Source organism: Plecotus auritus (genome assembly GCF_963455305.1).
Source record: "Plecotus auritus genome assembly, chromosome: 2".
Lineage (NCBI taxonomy): Eukaryota > Metazoa > Chordata > Mammalia > Chiroptera > Vespertilionidae > Plecotus > Plecotus auritus.
In genome coordinates, this window is record NC_137771.1 from 35580701 (window position 1) to 35603148 (window position 22448).

General features: G+C 41.7%; 1 protein-coding gene across 2 annotated transcripts in view; it reads left to right on the plus strand.

The window, feature by feature from the left end:
- Positions 1–203: 203 nt before the first annotated feature.
- Positions 204–22448, plus strand: part of FAF1 (Fas associated factor 1) — a 389848-nt gene continuing 367603 nt past the window's right edge. Inside the window, exons 1-2 of one of the 2 annotated variants that reach the window (XM_080652361.1) lie at positions 204–366; positions 608–694. In XM_080652361.1, coding sequence (XP_080508487.1) covers positions 650–694 — 45 coding nt within the window. In that variant the 5' untranslated portion in view covers positions 204–366; positions 608–649. Of the gene's footprint in view, positions 695–22448 lie in introns of both variants that reach the window. The other variant, XM_080652360.1, reaches the window with a different exon arrangement.

Genomic DNA, 22448 nt, shown 5'->3' on the forward strand with positions numbered 1-22448 from the left:
GGAATAACCAGTTGCGGGATTGCCGCAATTGTAGGCTGGCGTCCCCGCCAGCCGGGCAGGGATCCTCCCCTGGTAGTGGCGCTCCTAGTGCTTGACAGAAGGACAGTCACGTGGCAGCCGCAAAGCGGCGCTTTGCGACCTCGATGACAGGCAAAATGTGCGACAGCCGTGGTGCTGGCCAACCAGGGGCGGAGGCGGCGGCCGGGACGGAAGAGGAGGAGGCGGAGGCGGAGGCGGAGGCGGCCGTGGCCGTGGTGTTCGCCCGCCTGCTTGTTCGCTCGGTTTCCCCGCCCCCGCCGGTCTCACCGCGACTGAAGGGAGCTGGGTGCGTGCTGTCGCAACCTGACCTCATCCTGGCCGGCTACAGTAAGACCGGACCCGCATCCAGGCGAACCTCCCTGTCCGGGCGTCTGCGGCGCGGGCTCCGCGGGGCGAAGGCGGGCGGTCCGGGCTCCTGAAGGTTACCGAGTGCATGAGCTCCTAGCCTCCCGCGCTGCCCCGCCCGCCAGCCCGCCGGCCCGCCCGCCGGCTCGTCCGCCCGCCCCTCGGCGCCCGGCGGCGGCGGCGGCGGCGGCGACGGCCACAGGAGGCGCCGTCTTCTTCCCAGGTGCGCGCTTCGCTCCCGGAGCCGCGGAACTCGGCGGCCGCCATGGCGTCCAACATGGACCGGGAGATGATCCTGGCGGATTTTCAGGTGAAGTATCTGGCCCAGTCCCTCTGCCACCTCCAACCTCGTGGGTTCCCGGTGCCAGAAGGTGGCCTCTTCCTACTGTGTGTTTGAGCACTGCAGTGGTTTGGGGCTTTATATGGTACATGGTGTGTGAGTGTGGTGAGCCATGGGGGAATGTGTAATTCAAATGATATGTTGGCTGTGTGTAAGATGTTTTCTGCACAGCTAGCTTGAATGGGATTTGTAGGGTGAAAGGTTGTTATGGTAGTTGGGTTTTGTATGTGGACTGTGCAGTGTTTCCTGTATTATATGGAGAATGTGTAGAATTGGGGAGTGTTAAGTGTGGGGATTTAAGTATGGGTGTTTTGGGTTAGGAGTTTGGGTTGTTCCACGAGGAGAGTGTTGTATGGGGTGTGGGTGTGGACCGTGTGGTGTTGTGGGTGTGTTGTATTTAGGAGAGAGTAAAAAAGTGGTGAGGAGGTGATGAGGGTATTGGGGCATCTTGGTCGGTTTCAAGAAGAAATAAACATTTTAGAGTTTGATGCCTTACTGGAATCTTTGGAGGGTAGGAAGATAAGGAGGAGGCAAATAGATTCTATTTACCACAGTATCTTTGCAGTGAATTCACAAACTTAAATTACCAGTTCATATTTGCAGATTCCCCTTCCCTACAGATTTGAATTGCTTGGGGGGGGGGGGGCAGGGGCAGGTTGGGGAGGGGTTAATGGGGTGTAAGAGGGGACATATGTAATACTTTAAACAATAAAGAGTTACTTAAAAAATAAAATAAAGATATGCAAGGGTTATCCCCCTACTGAGCTCAAATGTAGACACTGGTATATCTTAGGGAGGCCTTTTGAAAGTAGTGCCGTATGCATTATGAAAGACTTGTGGAACCAATACCCCCAACCTTTGCCTTTTGATGTTTGGTAAAAATACCGTAGTGAGATCTTTTTAACCATTCATTTGGCATTAATTTAAAAGATGTTATGTACAGGCATACTTTCCCTTCTTTCTTTAACACTGTCACCATTGCACATGGCCTAACATTGACAATGTAGGTTATATTTTTCCTTACTAAGATTTTGTAGGGCTTTTCTTCTCCCTCTGATTTTTTTCTAAGTTCCTTTTTTTCTTTCTCACAACTTAATATTCTGAGGGCCATTTCCAGAGTTTGCTCTTTTGATTACCCACTGGTATCTGATTATATTAGAAATATGCATTTATCTGCATTTGATTATACTGTATCTTCCCAATGCAGAAATAAGTGTTTTGAAATTAAAAGTTAACCACAAGATTTTGGTGTTTTATGGGCTTGGGATTGGCCTGAGGTTTTTTTTGCCTTGGTAAATCTTTTCATCTTCTTTTTTTAATTCTCCAATTTAGTCATTTATCTAATGTGGAATGGGGTTGTTTGAAAAAGAACTCTATTTTTCTAGGAGTATTTTTATCCTATTACAAAATTGTTTTATTCTGGTAGGAATGGCTTTAGACAGCAACAAAAAGTGTAGTTTACCTTATTAAAAGCTTTAAGGTAATTATAACTTTGTTTTGATTTCACCAAACTTTTTACTTGCTCTAATAACTTGTAACTACTTGCTCTCTTTTTGTTTTTAAAATTTTTTATCTTTAAAATTTATTTTTTGTTTTGTTTGCTTGCTCTGTTCTTACTTGTGACAATTATTATGCTTATTGTGAACCTTATATTGATTGGCCAAGGACGGGAAATTTAGGATTCTTGTACTTAGAGGTAAAGTAAGATTTTCTGACAAGCATTTGGGACAAGCATCCTTATCACATTAATACTATATTCTAATCAATTTTTCTTTTCAAACCAATGGCAATGCTGTGAACAATTATTTACAAAATGGAAAAAAGTTTATGCATCTGCAGTGAACAATTGTTTGCTAAATGGTGAGAGCTAATTTCATATTAAATAGGTAAGAAAACATTATTGGTAGAATAAAAAGTTACTTAGAAAACTATACACATCTTACACACATTAGGCTTTTTTTTTGTGTTGAGGAGCCTCGTATTCCTCTTACAAATGATGATTCCAGATCAACCTGTTCTTGTGGATTTAGTTTTAAAATTGACTATTCTTTCTATACTTGAACTATTATTTAATATTTTTATAGGATTAACTTTTAAAAATTAGCATTTATCCAGTTATCCGAAACCAGGTGCAGTAATTTGTGTTAAAGATTGCTGTTCAAGACTTGGAATATGAATACTTAGATGTTGATTTCTTCTATAACTGGGCAAATCAGTTTTCCTGCTCAAAAGTGAACATAGTAAAATTATATTCTATTTACTTCATATGATTGTGAAAATTGAAAGGTTTTGAGAGTTCAGTTTTGCCTTTGTAGATAGGGACATGAATTTTAAATGTGATTAGATTTTAAAAGTAAGTAAGTTTTAGATTTTGATTATTGCTGGATAATAGTTCTTATAAATTCAATGTCTAAGTTTGGAAAAGCTTTTGAGGAGGATTTTTGTATTGTCTTTAACAACCTAAATAACCTGGTTTCTTATAACTGGGTAAGTAGTGGATAGAAGATGAGAGCTGAGACTTAGTTTGGGACTTTGTAGATGAGCAGACTCATTACAAAGTAAATATATATTCTAAATTGTCCTTTAAAGATTAGTCCCCCAAATAAAAACAGCTCCCAATTAAAACAAAATTGAAATTGTGGTGAAATACATATAATATAAAATTTGCCATCTTAACCATTTTTATATGTTCTCTTCAGTGACATTAAATTAATTCACTTTGTGCAACCATTACCATCATCCGTTTCTAGGACTATTTTTATCTTGCAAATCTGTAACTCTGTACCCATTAAACAGTAATTTCCCATTCTTTCTTCTCTCCAGCCCCTGGCAACCACCATTTTACTATATTGTCTCTATAAATGTGAATACTTTCGGTAACTCATGTAAGTGGAATCATATAGTATTTGTCCTTTTGTGACTGGTTTATTTCAATTAGCATAATGTCTCCATTGTTCATCCATATTGTACCATGTGTCAGAATTTCATTTTTAAGGCTGAATAATATTCTGTATGTATATACCACATTTTGTTTATCCATTTACCTGCTAATATTCACCTTTTTCCATGTTTTGGCTATTGTGAATCATTAATGCTGCTAGGAACATGGTGCCTGTTCCAGTCCCTGTTTAAAGTCTTTTGGGTATATACCCAGAAGTGGAATTACTGGATCATATGGTATTTTTATTTTTGATTTTTATTTGAGGAACTGTTTTTTTAAAAAAATATATTTTATTGACCTTAGAGAGGAAGGAAGAGAGAGAGAGATAGAAACATCGATGATGAGAGAGAACCATTGATTGGCTGCCTCCTGCATGCCCTTACTGGGTGGGGATCGAGCTCGCAACCCAGCATGTGCCCTTGGCCGGAATTGAACCTGGGACCCTTCAGTCCGCAGGCTGACGCCCTATCCATTGAGCCAAACCAGCTAGGGCTGAGGAACTATTTTTCATAGTGGCTGCACCACCAGAATTTTGAGTGGAGAGTGTGACAGCATTCTGTTAAATCAATTATTTATAAATTCAATTCTGAGCAAGTGAGTTTAGAATTTGGAATACTCTAACGCAAATCAGCTTTAAATGTAAATATGCACTGTTAGCATAGTATGTTGCTGGTAATGGAATGAATAGAGTAGTACACCTACAGTTTTGGCTGGCCAGAGCCAGGAGGGGGGTGTAAAGGAATTTCCTGGGTTTAGGAAACAGGCAGGCATTGATGAATCATGAGGCTTTTTTTTTTTTTCTTCCTTAATGTCTTTTATAACAAAGAGATGCATTTAGGTGAAAGTTCCAAATCTTGTTCTTTTTGTAATTGAATTCTTTAACTTTTTTTTTTTAGATTATTGTTATTGGTGGTAGTGTGGTGGAGTGGTGGTGGTGATAGTGGTAGATGGGGTGGATGGTGGTCTAAGATAATATTTTTAAACATGATTTTTCCATGTGGACAGAAGTGGTACAGCCATTTAGATTAGTCTCATATGTTGGTCTCATATTTTTTTATGTTTCTGTAGTACTGATAATATAAAGACATAGATCATAACTCTACTGAAATGCAGAAAAAAAACCTCTCATTAGTAGTATTTTCTTTCAGAATTTTTCAGGAATAAAAACTTATCTATTTGCTAAAACGTGTTCTTTTTGAACCTCTTTCCAGTGGTCACAGATTAGGAGTCCCTTTATTTCTTTTCTAATATAGCATTGATTTTTATGGTACTTTCACTTATATTTTCTGGTCAACACAGTTGTGCCTTTGTTTTCTCCTTCTGGTCTTTCTAGCTAGAAATACCTTTGCTGCGTAAATTGCTTTATACATTTTCATATATTGGATTATCACCATGGGACTTTTAAGTTTTCACGTGTCTATCAACTCCTCTTTGAAACATGGACTTCTCCATGACACTACTGGTAACTCACTTGTAAGTAGTTTCTGCCCTTCATAATATTTTATCTTCTAAATGAAGCTGCGAATCCCTCTTTTTTTTTTTTTTTTTTTTTTTAGCTTGACATAAAGAGATATGTTCTACAAAAGATGATGCAGACTATGCGAGTAGAAATAGCATCTGTTTGGATTGATAGATACCTTTTGTGATATTGTGGATTAGGGACCAAACTAAGTATTAATGGAACATCATATATATTTACTGGGAGGTTACCGTGTGCAGAATATTGAGTATTATGGCCAAAAGTAGTCTTGTTACCATGCTTTCTTTCCTTTCATCACTATCCTCTTTATTTATTAGAGGGACAAATCTTATTGTTTTAGTGTTTGGGTTGTCAGTCATTGGGAAAATAAAATTTTTGCATGTAGAATAAACTTTATTAGTTGTTGAGAACATAGATTTTGAGGTTAATTCACTTGGTTTTAAATCACAGCTCTGGCACTCACTCATCTTGTGATCTTTGACCAATCACTTCACACCTCTTTGCTTCAGTTTCCCCATATGAAAATTGAGTTAATTCATGTAAAGTAATTAAAACAGGTGTCTGACATAGAAAGTATCCAATGCATTTATTTTATTTATCTATTTGAAATATATTTTTATTGGTTTCAGAGAGGAAGGGAGAGGGAGAGAGATCTAAAAACATCACTGATGATAGAGAATCATTGATCGGCTGCCTCCTGTATCCCTCATGCTGGGGATCTAGCCTGTAACCCAGGCATGTATCCTGATCAGGAATTGAACCATGACATCCTGGTTCATAGGTCTATGCTCAACTACTGAGCCATGCCAGCTGGGCTCAGTACATTTTAGCTGTTATTTTCATTTTTTATAACTTTTAAGGTACATACTTAATTTTCTGCAGGGGACTCCAGAGATCATTTATTGCCAGCTTCTCATTTTTCTTTTGTGGAAGTTGAGACCCAGAAAAAGGAAGTGACTTGTCTAAGGTCATGGGTTGGTTTGAAACAAGTATTTTTTCCCAGGTATACTATAGGAGTGTTTATTTTCTAGATTAATTTGTCAGATAGTTTGGAGTTTTAGAGGAAAACAAGACCCACCATTTAGAAATTTCTCCAAATGATAAAACTTACATATAAGCCCTGGCTGGATAGCTCAGTTGGCAAAGAGGTGAAACCAGTACTTTTCTTTCTAGGTTTTAGTAACTGCAAAGTACTAGAACATTTGGATTCCTCACAGGTTATTAAATGGCTAGATATAATACCATAAACATTATATGGTCACACCTCCATAGGAAGCAGTTGTTAGAACATTGTACTTAGGCAGACTGGAGCTCTAGTTTTTTTCTAGTTTTTTGTTTTGGTATGGTTCTCTGAGAAAGTAATTTATTCTTTCTGGGTTTCAGTTATTCAGTCTGTAAATTTGAGGTCTGTCTAGAGCCATATCTACCTTGAAACAGAAGACTGGACTAGATCACATATTCAGATAGACTCTGGACAATCACTTGGCAGCAGTGGGGTTGAGGACATCTATATATATATAAAAGCCTAAGCGACCATTGCAACCAAATGGGTTGTGTGGGGTGACCATGCCGGCAGGGGGTTAGTGAGGGGCGACCAAATGACCGAACAGCAGGCTTGTGGGGCGACCAGGCCTGCGGGGGGGGGGGGGCAGTTGAGGGCAACCAGGCCGGCAGAGAGGGCAGTGAGGGGTGACCAGGCTGGTGGGGGGTGCAGTTGGGGGCGACCAGGCTGGCATGGGGGGCAGTAAGGGGTTACCAGGCCGGTGGGGGGGCAGTTAGGGGTGACCAGGCTGGCAGGGGGGGGCATTTGCGGATGACCAGGCCAGCAGGGAGGGCCAGTTAGGGGCGATCAGGCAGGCAGGCAGGTGAGCAGTTAGGAGCCAGTGGTCCCGGATTGTGAGGGGGATGTCCGACTGCCGGTTTAGGCCTGATTCCCAGGATTGGACCTAAACCGGCAGTTGTACATCCCCTGAGGGGTCCCGGATTGGAGAGGGTGCAGGCTGGGCTGAGGGCTCTCCCCCTTGCACGAATTTCGTGCACCGGGCCTCCAGTTAATTTATAATTTAGGTAATTGATCTAGATTAGGGGTCAGCAAACTACATCCTGAGGGCCAAACCACCACCTGTTTTTGTCAATAAAGTCTTATTGGAAGATAGTTATGCATATACTTTTACATATTGTTTTGTTTACATGTCTTTTGCCTGCAATAGCAGAATTTAGTAGTTGATTGTATTGCCTACAAAGCTTAAAATGTTTACCCTGCTCCTAACAGGAAAGTTTGCTGATCCTTGATTGAGATCAGTTGTTTTTATAACTGTGGATAATTTCTGTTCTGCAAGGGATATTTACGCACTATCTAGGGACATTTTTGGCCATTACAGCTGAGGGGTACTACTGGCATGTAGAGGCCAGGGATGCTGCTAAACATTCTATAATGCACAACACCCTCTTCCAAACTGAAGAATTATCCGTCCCCAAATGTCAATAGTGCTGAAAAACCTAGGTCTAAATCTGAGGTTCTCAAACTTTAGCTTATATAAGAATAACCTGTACTTTAGTTAAATTACTAGTTGCTAGACCCCCCACCACAGTTTCTGATTCAGTGGATCTTGGATGGAGTCTGCAAATTTGCATTTCTTCTAGGACTCTACTAAGCCAAATGGGTAGGGTACCCTGAATTCTTTTCATGATTGAGATGTAATAGTGTTAGTGAGAAGAAAGCTTTGTCTTTTGTGCCCTTTAGCCTCTCCACCTTCTTTTTCCTAAGGGAAAAGTAGTGGTTCAACATTTTTTTTAAAGTCAATTTTAGTTGTATCCTTTGGCATCTAGTTAAAGTGAGGCAGAGACACAGTTGAGCTTTCTAATTTTAGGTTTAATGAGGAAGAAATAATAACATTAGCATGTAGCTTTTTAAAAAAAATGTGCCCTGGCATGAAATAACTCTGGCCACTAACACAGGTATCAAGCTAGGATAAACTAAGTACTGTATGTCTGCTTCACCCCTGACTGATATAAGAGCAAAACCACCAATTAGGTGTCTCTTTGCCCATTGCCAGGTGGTAGCATCAAGCTTTTGATTACTTTGCATGTGCCAGCTACTGTGCTAAGCTCCTAACATCTAATTCTACAGTAACCATGTGTTGGGATTCAGTGATCCAGTTCTCCATGGTTTCTGTATGTCTTGTTAGCAGAGGCATTGACTGCTTTGGTTTCTGACTGCTTTTCAAGGATGTTTATATAGTGAGCAGCCTTGGAAGATAGAGATAGTGTCTCCCTCTGGAGCAAAGAGCAGGTATGCATAGTATCCTTTTTATTTTTAAGAATTTAAAGTGAAAATGAGTTTATTAGTGAAGCAGTGGGACAGAGGGAAGATTGCTCCACAGGCAAACATCCCATGATATCTATTTTAAAAGATTTTACTTCCCCAGTCTCTGGGTTCCTCTTCTGTCATGCAGTCCACTGCATGTGCAGGTGTCAGTTGGCCTACTTTGTGTTGCCCTGTGGGAAATAGGACTGGGGAACTGCATAAGAAAATGCTGATATTTTAACTATAGTTATTGCTATGAGTCATAAAGTTCATTTTCTCCAATCAAGGAATCTTAGATATTTGCCAGCACCCATGAAACTGGTAAAATCTCAGATTCTTCACTGCTCTTAATAATTTTGGCAACAAGGATGGAATACTGACAGACACATGACTCTTTGAAAGGAAGGTGAGGGTCCCATGGGCTGGTTAATAGAATTTGGACAAAGTCCATGGGAATTGGTAGCAGACATGTTGACCAAATTGTTAAGTGGCTGTCTACTTTATTGCCTGTTAATGAGGAAGAATTAGGAAAGTGGTTGCAGACTGAGAAGTGATTTGAAAGACAGCTGCCTGAACATTCCTCTGCCTGAACATTCCTCTTAGGTGACCCTGCTAGCGGTTCTCAACCTGTGGGTCGCGACCCACAGGTTGAGAACTGCTGCTGTAGAGCCTAAGACCATCGGAAAACACAGATATTTACATTACAATTCATAACAGTAGCAAAATTACAGTTATGAAGTAGCAACGAAAATAATTTTATGGTTGGGGGTCACCACAACATGAGGAACTGTATTAAAGGGTCGCGGCATTAGAAAGGTTGAGAACCACTGCCTAGGTGTTGCTAACTCTCAAACATTCTGTCTGATAGGGGAATTTTTTTTCTCTTCACTAATTTATCTGTCAGGCTCAGTTTCAGACTCCACCCATTGTAACAACTAGTACTAATATTGTCCAGGCTTTGCAGAAGGTTCTGCCTCTGTTCAAACAACACTTACAGACATTTGTACACCTACAGTTTTGTGAAAGGAGGCAAATTTGCAACCTCTGTGGGCAAAAAGCAAAGTTGTTAGAACTTTCACTGCTTTGTTTGAGATGAGAGGATGGGCTACATAATGTGTTATTGCTCAGCCTCTCCTTTAGAGGAAGCTGTATTCCCTACTTCACTGTTTGTAGTAAAGCCACTGACTGAATGGGGTCCTCAGTGCATAGAGATTTACTTCATTGGGGGCCTGGTGCTCCAGTAGTTCAGCCATGCGGAAACTGGTTGTGTCTCCTTGTCTTCTGGGGCTGTTTAGCCTCTGTACCAGCTGTGCAGACTGAAACTACCAGTTGTACCGGTTAACAATGCGGATTTTTTCAATAGATGGTGTTACACATATGTTGATATATATGCGATTTAATATGTATGCTATTTTGTTGCATTGACAACAAGCTTCAAAACTTCATATGTCAAATTTGCTGAAGATGTTAATATCATAGATATTTTTACGCTTAAAAATGTAGAATTTTGTGCCTAAAAAAGAGCATTTGCGGGAAGTTTTAATTCATTACTTTATTTTGAAGAAAAGTGCTGCTGAATACTTTGGGAAGCTTATGGTGAACATGCTCCATCTCAAGATACTTGTGAACTCTGATTTAAACGCTTTAAAAGTGATGATTTCGATGTGAAAGACAAAGAACCTCCAGGTCAACCGAAAAAGTTTGAAGACCAACAATTACAAGCATTATTGGATGAAGATGCATGTGAAACTTAAAAACAACTTGCAGAAAGATTAAACGTTGCTCAGCAAACAATTTCTGATCATTTACAAGCCGTGGGAAAGATTTTAAAGGAAGGGAAATGGGTGCCACATCAACTGAATGAAAGACAAATGGAAACCTGAAAAGTCATCAGTAAAATGTTGCTTGAACAGCACGAAAGAAAGTCTTTTTTTGCATTGAATTGTGACTGGACGATGAAAAGAGGATTTATTTTGAGAATCCCAAATGCACAAAATCATGGGTTGATCCAGGTCAACCATCAACATCGACTGCAAGGCCGCCAAATCGCTTCAGAAAGAAGAGACAATGAATGCTCTGCGTTTGGTGGGATCAGGAAGGTGTGGTGTATTATGAGCTTCTAAAACCAAGGTGAAACCGTTAATACTGATCACTACTGACAACAAATAATCAATTTGAACCACGCTTTGATCGCGAAATGACCAGAATGGGCCAGAAGACACGGCAAAGTAATTTTTGCTTCAATGATGACCCACCATCACACACTTCAAAACCAGTTAAAGACACATTAAAAGATCTCGCCTGGGAAGTATTAACCCTCCTGCTGTATTCACCAGACCTTGCTCCTTCAGATTACCACTAGTTCTGATCGATGCCACACACTTTCTGAGCAGCACTTCAAAACGTATGAAGAAGTGGAAAATTGGGTCTCTGAATAGTTTGCCTCAAACAAGAAAAGTTCTATTGGGACGGTATCCACAAATTACCTGAAAGATGGTGGAAATGTGTAGCTAGCAATGGACATTACTTTGAATAAAGCACTTTTGATGTTTCTCTTGAAATTATTGTGTTTTCTTTTATTACAAAATCCGCATTATTAACTGGTACACCTGGTACAAGATTGGCTTTCAAATAGAAGTTGCACCCAGTTTTTTAAATTTTATTCCTTCATCCTGTTGTAGCTTTGTGAAACATGAAAGAACAATAAAGTTTTTCTGATATCCTTGGATTTAGTAAGGCTAATAGAGGGATCAAAAGAAGAAAAAACTGGGATTTATTGGCGTAATGAAGCTGTATGTGGCAATGATTGCTATTGGGATTATTTAGTAATTAATTGTTTTGTCACTGGTATTTTTTTAATTCACTTTTATATTTATCAGTATCAATAAAGTACTTTATTATTATAAATCTATATTTATGCTAAGTAATTTTGTATCATTTCTCTGGGAATACTGTCAGTTTTGGGTATATTACTAAGGTCCTAGTAGTGGGACTTGAAACAAAAGTAATGGCGTTGTGGCAAAATAATAGAATTGATTCCACCTAAGGCAAGCTGGCTGGCCCCAACATTTGATGCACATGGACTTTGTTTTAAACTACATTGTATTTTAGAAGAAAACATTAGTGAGGACTTTGGGATGATATAGTAAGGAATATTTTGCCAAAGCTGACTGAATTTTTAATGAAATTAAGTAATCATGTTTTTGAAGTGTGATAACGTATTGCTTTATGTTTTTAAAAATGGAATCCTTTTAGAGATATATACTGAAATATTTATGAATGAAATGATATGATGTCTGAAATTTACTTTAGAACAATCTGGGGAGGGATTTGGGGATGGGGTTGATGGGGAATGAAACAAGATTGGCTATAACTTGGTAATAAGGTATATTGTGTTCTTGGTTGTTTATTTTACTATATATGTTTTAAATTTAATTTTCATCTTTTTCCTCCCCCCATCTTTTGTTCATTTTACTATTATCTCTACTCTTGTATATGCTTGAAAATTTCCATAATAAGAAGTAAAAAAAATGTTCTGCCCAAACAAAAATAACTTAGGGGAAATTGTAACCTCTAGTATAATATCTTCATGTTCTAATGGACTATAGGATTAGAGTAGTGATGAGATTATTACAAGGAAGTAATAACAGCAATTATAGTAATGTTATGTAATCATAGCTTTTTACCAAAATATTTGGTAATTTTTTTTAAAAAATATATTTTATTGACTTTTTACAGAGAGAGGAAGGGAGAGGGAGAGTTAGAAACATCGATGAGAGAGGAACATCAATCAGCTGCCTCCTGCACACTCGCCACTGGGGATGTGCCCGCAACCAAGGTACATGCTCTTGACCGGAACTGAACCTATGACCCTTCAGTCTGCAGGCCGATGCTCTATCCACTGAGCCACGCCAGCTAGGGCTATTTGGTAATTTTTTGTCTTCATTTATTGTCACTGGAAAATTTAAGGTAGCTTACTAGTTAAATTTTAGCATTTATAAAAAAGCTTTAGCTGTAGTCTTAGAATATTTTTCCTAAAATTAATCAATTTTGTAACTCAGCTAATAGGTAGGAATTTGTAAAGAATTAACTCTGTGCTAAATTTGAATAACTGAAGATGCATTATTTTGGCAAAGAAGTGTTAATACCTTTTTTTAAAACAAATATTGGAACAAAATCAGAAATCTAAAAAGGTACAAAAGATGTATTAAGCAAAAAGAAAGTCCAGTTAGATGATGTGTCATTTTCTGTATGTATTGTTGTAATCTGTTTTTACAATGATATTTTACTTTTATTCTGCCTTTATTGTCCCAATAGAGCAGCATGTGTTGGTAATGTTTAAATATGACTTTGGCCGAAACCGGTTTGGCTCGGTGGATAGAGCGTCGACCTGTGGACTGAAGGTCCCAGGTTTGATTCCGGTCAAGGGCATGTACCTTGGTTGCGGGCACATCCCCAGTGTGGGGTGTGCAGGAGGCAGCTGATCGATGTTTCTCTCTCATCGATGTTTCTAACTCTCTATCCCTCTCTCTTCCTCCCTGTAAAAAAATCAATAAAATATATTTAAAAAAAAAAATAAATAAATATGACTTTGTTTTAAGAGAAATACTGCCCAGGTTATTAGTATTTCCACTTAAATGTGCATGAAGAGTATGTAAAGTTAAAATGTGGTTTATACCAAAATGAAGTATATTTTTATTTTTAAGATTAAAGAATTCGTTAAATCATCAATTTTACCTATAATGCAGGAGTAACAATTTTCTAAGATAAAAATATTACTATGCAAAGAAACAGCCACATTCTCTCCTGCCATGTCTCCTAGAGGGTTTTAATTTCTTACCTTAAAAAAAAATCTGTGTGCTCTGGAGCGTTATCCTGTACACCAAAAAGTTGTGGGTTCGATTCCCAGTCAGGGCACATAGCTGGGTTGTGGGTTTGATCCCTGGTCAGTATGTTTCTCACATTGATGTTTCTCTCTTACATTGATGTTTCTCTCTTACATTGATGTTACATTGAGTGTGTATGTGTGTGTTTGTATGTGTGTATGATTGGTGTGATTATGTCAGAGCCTTGGCATTTCCAGGGGATGGATCCTGAAAGTATCCTGACTTTATATGGATACAGATACATCCTTTGATGAAAAGGGCAGTGGTGACACATATATCTGGCCCTAGAACTCAGTTCCATATGCAATCTTGCTGAGTTTTTAGGAGACCTTCATGAAGATAGCTCCCTGCTGGCCAGGGCACATTTCACAGAATCAGCTGTTTGTTACCCATGGGGAAAGTAAGAAACTGTAGAATCACTGATCTAGATTGCTTTTCCACAATTGCTTTAGTAATCTCGGGTAGGATGGTCTGAGCTTGCCCAGCAAGACATTTACTCAGAAATACCTCTTTTTTGGTTGCTATTGTGGTTAGATAAGTGTGAAAACAGGGATGGGAATATCATGGAGTTTCGTAGTATTAATAATAATGCTTGATAAATGAATAGCGTCTTTAATTCTTTACTGCTTGTATCTGTAAATATGTACTGAGAGTATATCAGCCCTTCATTTGTTCAACAGATAATTGAGTGACTTCACATATATTGTGATGTGAAGATGTGAAGAATACAGGGAAATATATTACCTGACACTGTCTTCATTCATATTTTCAGTTTATAGAAATTTATTGAATACCTGCTCTGTGACAGACATTATTCTAGGTAATTGGGAGATCACTACTTCATAAGGCAGATAATATAGCTAATGAAAATTTACCTCTTTGTAACTTATTGATTTACTGTAGACCTATATAGAATTTTGTTTGGCACCACACAAAGGCAACTATGTCTACTATGAACTCTTATCTTGCCCTAATTTTCTAGTTCTTTCCACCGCTTTTATTGCTTGCTTGCTTTCCTTTGGATGTGTTTACATCTTTTAAAAAATGGTTAAATATTATTTAATTATTTCAAAAGTTTCATTGATTTTAGAGAAAGGAAGGGAGAGGGAGACAGAGAGGGGGAGAGAGAGAGAAAGGGAGAGAGAGAGACATTGATGTGAGAGAGAAGCATCAATTGGTTGCCTCCCATATGCACCCTGACCAAGAACTGAACCTGCATCCTGGGCATGTGATGTGCCCAGACTGGATGTATTTATTTCTTAATGGTGCCCTACAAAGGAGAAGCTGGGTAGTAAATACAATATTTCAAAAGTAAGTTTGGAGTAGGGTAGAATAGCCTTTAGGCCAGTAGTAGGCAAACTCATTAGTCAACAGAGCTAAATATCAACAGTATAACGATTGAAATTTCTTTGGAGAGCCCAATTTTTAAAACTTAAACTTCTTCTAACGCCACTTCTTCAAAATAGACTCGCCCAGGCCGTGGTATTTTGTGGAAGAACCACACTCAAGGGGCCAAAGAGCCGCATGTGGCTCGCGAACCGCAGTTTGCCAACCACGGCTCTAGGCTAATTTTTTGCATTCTATTACTATTAATGCAGTCACCTTGCAATTTTGATAAATGTTTAATGGGTAGAAACTTAAAACGCTATATGAGCAGGTAAGGCTTGTCTCCCTCACCTTACATTTAATCATTTTAATTTCTCAAGCTAAGTGGAGTACTTTATCTTTATTAACTTTCATACCCCTACCTGTTCTTAATCATCTGTCTAGGAATTTGCACCAAATTTTCCTTACGTTTTCTTTGGCTTCTGCATTTACTTTTCTACTAGCTCCCTCTTCTCAACCTATTTCCAATTTAAAACCTTTCCAAGCTTCTCTCAATTTAAAATACCCTTCAGTTGATCCCTATGTCCTATTATGAGTGCTTCATTATTTCTCTCTTTTCTCCCCATATTTCTCCTAAGTGTTAATGTACCTTAAGAGTCTGTCCTTGTTCCACTTTTTCTTTCCACCTTATCCCATTATGTATGTTCTCTTTGGATAATCACCTTTTTAAAAATTTTAGCTATCCGTTATATATGTGTTATTGACTCCCAAATCAGCAGTCTTATTCCTAACTTCTCTTGAACCCCATATTGAATTGCTTATATAGGATGGTGGTCAAGTTCATTGGCATGGCTAACAAAACTCTTTGTGTTTGGCCTTATGTAGCCTGTACTTTTCCTTATTTGGCCTTATGTAGCCTATACTTTACTTTTCTTGTTCTATAGTGATACTTTGATGCTTCTAATTTTCTTGAAGTTATATCATTTCATGTCTCTTCACCTTTGCCAGTTCTTCCATTGCCTGCCTCTCAGTTTTCTTTTTATCTCTTAAGACTCAGCATAGGGATTATTTCCCATGAAGGCTTCCATGACACTTTCTCCTTTGTATTTATAATTCTTATACATACACTAGTAGCCCTGTGTACGAACCTGTGCGCCAGTAGGTTGCTGCCGTCCTCCTGTAGCACTCCGTCTGCTGCCCCGCCCTCCTGTAGCTCCCCCCGCGCCCCCTCCTCATAGCTTGCTGCCCTGCCCCCTCCTGTAGCTCTCCACCTCCCACTTGTAGTTTGCTGCCCCACCCTCCAGCAGATCCGTGATCTGGTCGTTACATGGTTGGTCGTTATGCCTCATGGCGTAACGGATAATTAGCATATTCCTCTCTTATTATCTATATACACTGAGTGGCCAGATTATTATGATCTCTGAACGCATAATAATCTGGCCACTCAATGTACTTCTCTTGAGTACCTCATTTATTTGATATCAAAGATACTATAAATCATGCACCTGATCAGTTTTCCCCTTTGCACTGGCTGATAGAAAGCTCAGAGCAAATAGGTGGTTGATCTCCAGCAGAAGTCTAGAATACTTTTGGTACCCATTTGAGATACAAATACACTGAGTGGCCAGATTATTATGTGTTCAGAGATCATAATGATCTGGCCACTCAGTGTATATAAAAGCCTAAGGGACTGGCCGACTGGCTGACAGCCATGACATGCAATGACCACCAGGGGACAGATGCTCAATACACAGGCTTGGAAACATAGAACAGACTGATGAATCTCAGAGGGAAGGGGGAAGGAGGTAGGGTGGGAAGAGATTAATCAAAGGTCTTATATGCATACTAGAGGCCTGGTGCACGGATTTGTGCACCAGTGGGGTCCCTTGGCCTGGCCTGCGGGGAGCAGGCCGAAACCGGCTCTCTGACATCCCCCGAGGGGTCCTGGATTGTGAGAGGGTGCAGACCAGGCCAAGGGACCCCATCGGTGCACGAATCCATGCACTGGGCCTCTAGTATAGGATAAGTCATTGTACCTATCACATTACTTTGTAAATATTTGTTTACTTGTCTTTCTTACTAATTTGTGAATTCCTTATAGTTAAGAACTATATATTATTTATTTTAGTATTCCTAATGTCTAAGCATGCTCCTAGCATATAGTGTGTTCTCATTGAATATTAAGATGAACTAAACTAGATAGTTTTGAGCTTGTTGAAATAAGATGAAGATGAGGATATGATTAGTTTATGAATCCTGATTTTTGTCATCAGAATATAAGTGAGATTAGTTGTGTCATTTCCATGTGTAAAAAACACCAGTTTGTTAGTTAACACTCTGAGTATTTGGGATTATGTTGTAACTAGAGGCCCGGTGTACGAAATTCGTGCACGGAGGTGGTGTCCCTCAGCCCAGCCTGCAACCTCTCCAATCTGGGACCCCTTCAGGGATGTCCGACCACCTGTTTAGGCCCAGTGGGATCGGGCCTAAATGGGATCGGGCCTAAACGGTTGGTCGGACATACCTCTCACAATCCAGGACTGCTGGCTCCCAACTGCCCTCTCCTGCAGGCCTAGTCCTCCCCAACTGCCCTCCCCTGCAGGCCTGGGTCCCCTCCAACTGTCCTCCCCTGCAGGCCTTGACCCCCCCAACTGCCCTCCTCTGCTGGCCTGATTGCCCACAACTGCTCTCCCCTGTAGGCCTGGTCCTCCCAACTGCCCTCCTTTGCCGTCCCAGTCACTCCTAACTGCCCTCCCTGTTTGACTGATCGCCCACAACTGCCCTCTCCTGCAGGCCTGGTTCCCCCCAACTGCCCTCCCCTGCAGGCCTGGTTCCTCCCAACTGCACTCTCCAGCAGGCCTGGTCCCCCCCAACTGCCCTCCCCTGCAGGCCTGGGTCCTCCCCAACTACCCTCCCCTGCAGGCCTGGGTTGCCCCCTACTGCCTTCCCTTGCTGGCCTGGTCTCCCCCAACTGCCCTCCTCTGCCGGCCTGGTTACCCCCAACTGCCCTCCTCTGCTGGCCTGGTCACCCGTAATTTCCCACAACTGCCCTCCCCTACAGGCCATCTTGTGGTGGCCATCTTGTGGTGGCCATCTTGTGGTGGCCTTCTTGTGTCCACATGGGGGCAGCCATCTTTGATCACATGGTGGCCATCTTGTGTCTTGGTGTGACGGTCAACTTGCATATTACTCTTTTATTAGATAGTACTAGAGGCTTGATGCATGAAGATTTGTGCAAGAATGGGCCTTCCTTCCCTTGGCTGCAGCCACCGCCTTCGCTCTGGCCGTGGCCGCCTTTCTGCCTTCCCACGCTGCCCAAAGGCCCAGAGCAGCTGGGGTGCTGCGGAACACCCAGTCCCCAGCTGCTTGGTGCCTGAGTATGCAAATTAACCTGCCATCTTTGTTGGGTTAATTTGCATACCCAGTCCTGATTGGCTGGTGGGCATCGCGAAGGTACGGTCAATTAGCATGTTACTCTTTTATTAGAATAGATTATTTCTGTATTGCTAGTGCCTAACGCAGTGCCTGCCAAATGTCAGGCTACCATTATTTATTGAACTGAAGCAAATTAAATTGAAATTAGATGAAGGTATTCATGCTCCAAAGATACAATATGGCTAGTAGCATTTATCTTTACTACTATGTTTTTAAGAATAAATCAGAGAAATTTTGTCAGTTGCCATATTAAAATCCAGATTTAGGAAATATGTGTTATGTTCCTGATATGTAAGTCAAATGATCAAAATTTGCTTTGGCTTTATTTATTCATAATCACACGCTTCCCTTTCTAAGGATTAATAGGTCAATATCTCTTAAGAATTTATTCTAAAAATATGCAAAGTAATACTATATAATAAGACCCTAATATGCAAACTGCTGAAAGGCAGAACGACTGGTCACTATGATGTGCACTGACCACCAGGGGTCTGTGCACTCCCCGGCTCAGTCAGAAGCCGGGCTCACGGCTGGTGAGCACAGCAGCAGTGGCGGGAGCCTCTCCTGCCTCCTCTGCAGGTGGGCAGTAAGGAGCGAGGGGTCCTGGACTGCAAGAGCCTTGGACTGTGAGAGGGATGTCTGACTGCTGGCTTAGGCCCGATCCCCAGCTAGCAGGTGGACATCCCCTAAGGGGTCCTGGACTGCGAGAGGGTGCAGGCCGGGCTGAGGGGACCCCCCCCCCCAGTGCAGAATTTAGTACATGGGCCTCTATTAGTTATTTAATTACCTGATTTTTTCCATTTTTCTCCTCTTTTGGAGTGCTCCTAGCATTCTTCCTATTTATCTCCAGAGATGTCCAGTTGGGTGCAGATTTAATTGGCAAGAATTTTCAGTACCTTTGTAGGTTCTTGGTACAAGAGATAAATTTATAGATTCAAGAAGTTCAGTAAACACCAAGTAGGATTAATACCGGAAAGCTGCAGATAGGCACATTTCAAAGTGCTGAAAACCAAAGATAAAAGTCTTAAAAATACCTAGAGGAAAAGAAGGTATTCCATGAGAAGAACAATGACAGGAATTGTACTTAACTTCTCATCAGAAACAATGGAATATAGGGGACAATGGAATGATCTTTAAGTGCGGAAAGAAAAAATTCATTAAACTAGAATTTTGTACCTAGCAAAATTATCCTTCAAAAGTGAAAGTGAAGACATTTTGAGAAAATAAAACTTGAGAGAATTTGTTGCCAACAGACCTGAACATTATAAGAAATGCTGGTGGGAAAAAGAAGAAAATCATAGGAATAAACTAATACAGATTTAGTTTTGACCTAAACCTTAAATGTAGAATCTGAAACTATAAAACTTTTAGAATATAATATAGATAAAAAAAAGAGAAAAAAAGAAATGCTAGTGGGAGTTCTTTAGGCTGAAGAGAAACGATACCAGATGGAAATGTGGATCTTTGAAAGAAGCAAAGTGCACTGAAAATGGCATATATGTGGGTAAATGTAAAAAATTATATTTCTGCCCTAACCGGTTTGGCTCAGTGGATAGAGCGTCGGCCTGCGGACTGAAAGGTCCCAGGTTCGATTCCGGCCAAGGGCATGTACCTTGGTTGCAGGCATATCCCCAGAAGGGGGTGTGCAGGAGGCAGCTGGTCGATGTTTCTAACTCTCTGTTCCTCTCCCTTCCTCTCTGTAAAAAATCAATAAAATATATTAAAAAATTATATTTCTTCATAATTAAAAAATTGACTAATGAAAATAATAGTAATTCATAGTAGAGTTTTATATTTTATGTAGAAGTAAAAGTATGTGAAAATAAGTAGCTGAAAGAAAAGACAAATTGCCGAAACCGGTTTGGCTCAGTGGATAGAGCGTCGGCCTGCGGATTGAAAGGTCCCGGGTTCGATTCCGGTCAAGGGCACGTACCTTGGTTGCGGGCACATCCCCAGTAGGAGGTGTGCAGGAGGCAGCTGATTGATGTTTCTCTCTCATCGATGTTTCTAGCTCTCTATCCCTCTCCTCTCTCTTCCTCTCTGTAAAAAATTAATAAAATATATTTTTTTTAAAAAAAGAAAAGACAAATGGACTCTCTTTTAAGGCTTTTACATTATATGGGATGTGGTAATATATATTTTTTTAAGGTATTATATGTGTACATATCTTACCATTGTCCCCCCCACCGGGATGTGGTAATATTAACTCAAGATAGACTAATAAGTTATGGATGCATGCCATAATTTATAGAATAATCAGTAATAAATAGAAGAACTATAGTTAAAAAGCCAATAGATGAGATAAAATGGAATGCTAAAAATAGGCTCAATCTTAGAGACTGCAGATAAGGAAAAAAAAACTGAAGGAAAACAATTGGGACAGATTATAAACACAAGATGATAGACTTAAACTCAGTCATATCAATAGTTATGTTAAATGTAAATAGACTAAACAGTAATCAAAAGAGTAGAGACTGTCAGATTAGGTAAAAAAGAAAAACTGATTTATATTGTTTACAAGAGGGGCCCATCCTATCTAATAAAAGAGCAATATGCAAATTAACTGTCACTCTGCGACAAAATGGTAGTGCCCATAGTCACAGATGGCGGTGCCCAGTCCTCTCAGCCATGCCGGAGTCCCCCAGTCCCAGGGAGGGCTGCCGCTGAGAGCCGGCAGTGTAAGTGGCCTGGCGGATTGCTGCCCAGAGGCCCTCCTAACCCTTTATAAAAAACAAAAACAAATTCACTCCCCACGGAATGATCCCACACACAAACCTGCAGGCTTGGGTCTCAGCCTGGGAAGCGCCTGCACCCCCATGGAGCAATTCCCTCCAGGCGACAGCCCGGGGTGTCCGTCTCGGAGGCACCTGCACCCCCATGCAGGGATCCCCTCCCAGTGGCAGCCCGGGGTGTCCACCTCGGAGGCGCCCGCACCCCCACGCAGCGATCCCCTCCCAGCGGCAGCCCGGGGTGTCCACCTCGGAGGCGCCCGCACCCCCACGCAGCAATCCCCTCCCAGCGGCAGCCCGGGGTGTCCACCTCGGAGGCGCCCGCACCCCCACGCAGCGATCCCCTCCCAGCGGCAGCCCGGGGTGTCCACCTCGGAGGCGCCTGCACCCCCACGCAGCGATCCCCTCCCAGCGGCAGCCCGGGGTGTCCACCTCGGAGGCGCCCGCACCTCCACGCAGCGATCCCCTCCCAGCGGCAGCCCGGGGTGTCCACCTCGGAGGCGCCCGCACCCCCACGCAGCGATCCCCTCCCAGCGGCAGCCCGGGGTGTCCACCTCGGAGGCGCCCACACCCCCACGCAGCGATCCCCTCTCAGCGGCAGCCCGGGGTGTCTACCTCGGAGGCGCCCGCACCCCCACGCAGCGATCCCTTCCCAGCAGCAGCCCGGAGTGTCTGGCTGGGAGGCGCCTGCACCCCCACGCAGAGATCCCCTCCCAGCGGCAGCCTGGGTGTCTGGCTGGGAGGTGCCCGCACCCTCACGGAGCTATCCCCCCCCCCCCACACACACACCTATAGCCTCAGGGTCTCAGCCTCAGAAGCGCCTGCAACTGGGCAAGTGATCCTGCCCCACTGGGAGCCTAGGGGAGTCGCCTTGGAACTTCCCTTGCCCCCAGGGGAGGGATTGGAGATGGGGGGAGGGGGGTATCTGGGCAACCCTGCCAAGCAAACCTCTCTCATTGGGTAGAAACTTCTGACCAGGTTAGGAAGGTAAATGGGTTTTGTTTAAAATCTTTACAAACCGCAAAGGAAATGTCTGAGGTAGGGTTTCACATCAGAAGTAACTTACAACTAATTTCTGAAGGCAAATGGCGACATTGCAGTTACATTACTGGGGAGTACCCCGGAGGTTGGTTCTGCAATGGCAGTGGTGGGTGCTTCCTGCCCTGGTTCCTCAGCATGTCGGGCAGGGCTTGAGCCCACCCAGGAAGGCCTTTTCCCCTACAGTTTTCACCAAGGCAGGGAGGTTTTGTAGACATGAATAAGAAGTGCCCACGTGTAAGCCCTGAAGATGCCGGGACGGCAGAAATGACAAAGAAACCGGGAAAAGAGCAAAACCAGAAACACCACCGATCCCAACATAGATCATCTTTTTCTTCAGATGACAGTGTGTTTCCCTCTTCTTCGTCTTCTGGAAGCAAGACAGATTCAAGTACTAACAATTCTACCAATGGAAAAGTTAAGAGAAAGAGAGGACAGAAAAGGAATAAAATGAGAAAAGAAAGAAGGGACAAAAGATGAAACATCAAGAAAAAGAAAGAGAAGGAAAAAAGGAAGAAACAACCACATGATATCACCTTTCCAAGGTCTCATGAAATTCCTGTTTAAGGCGTTTATTTTATG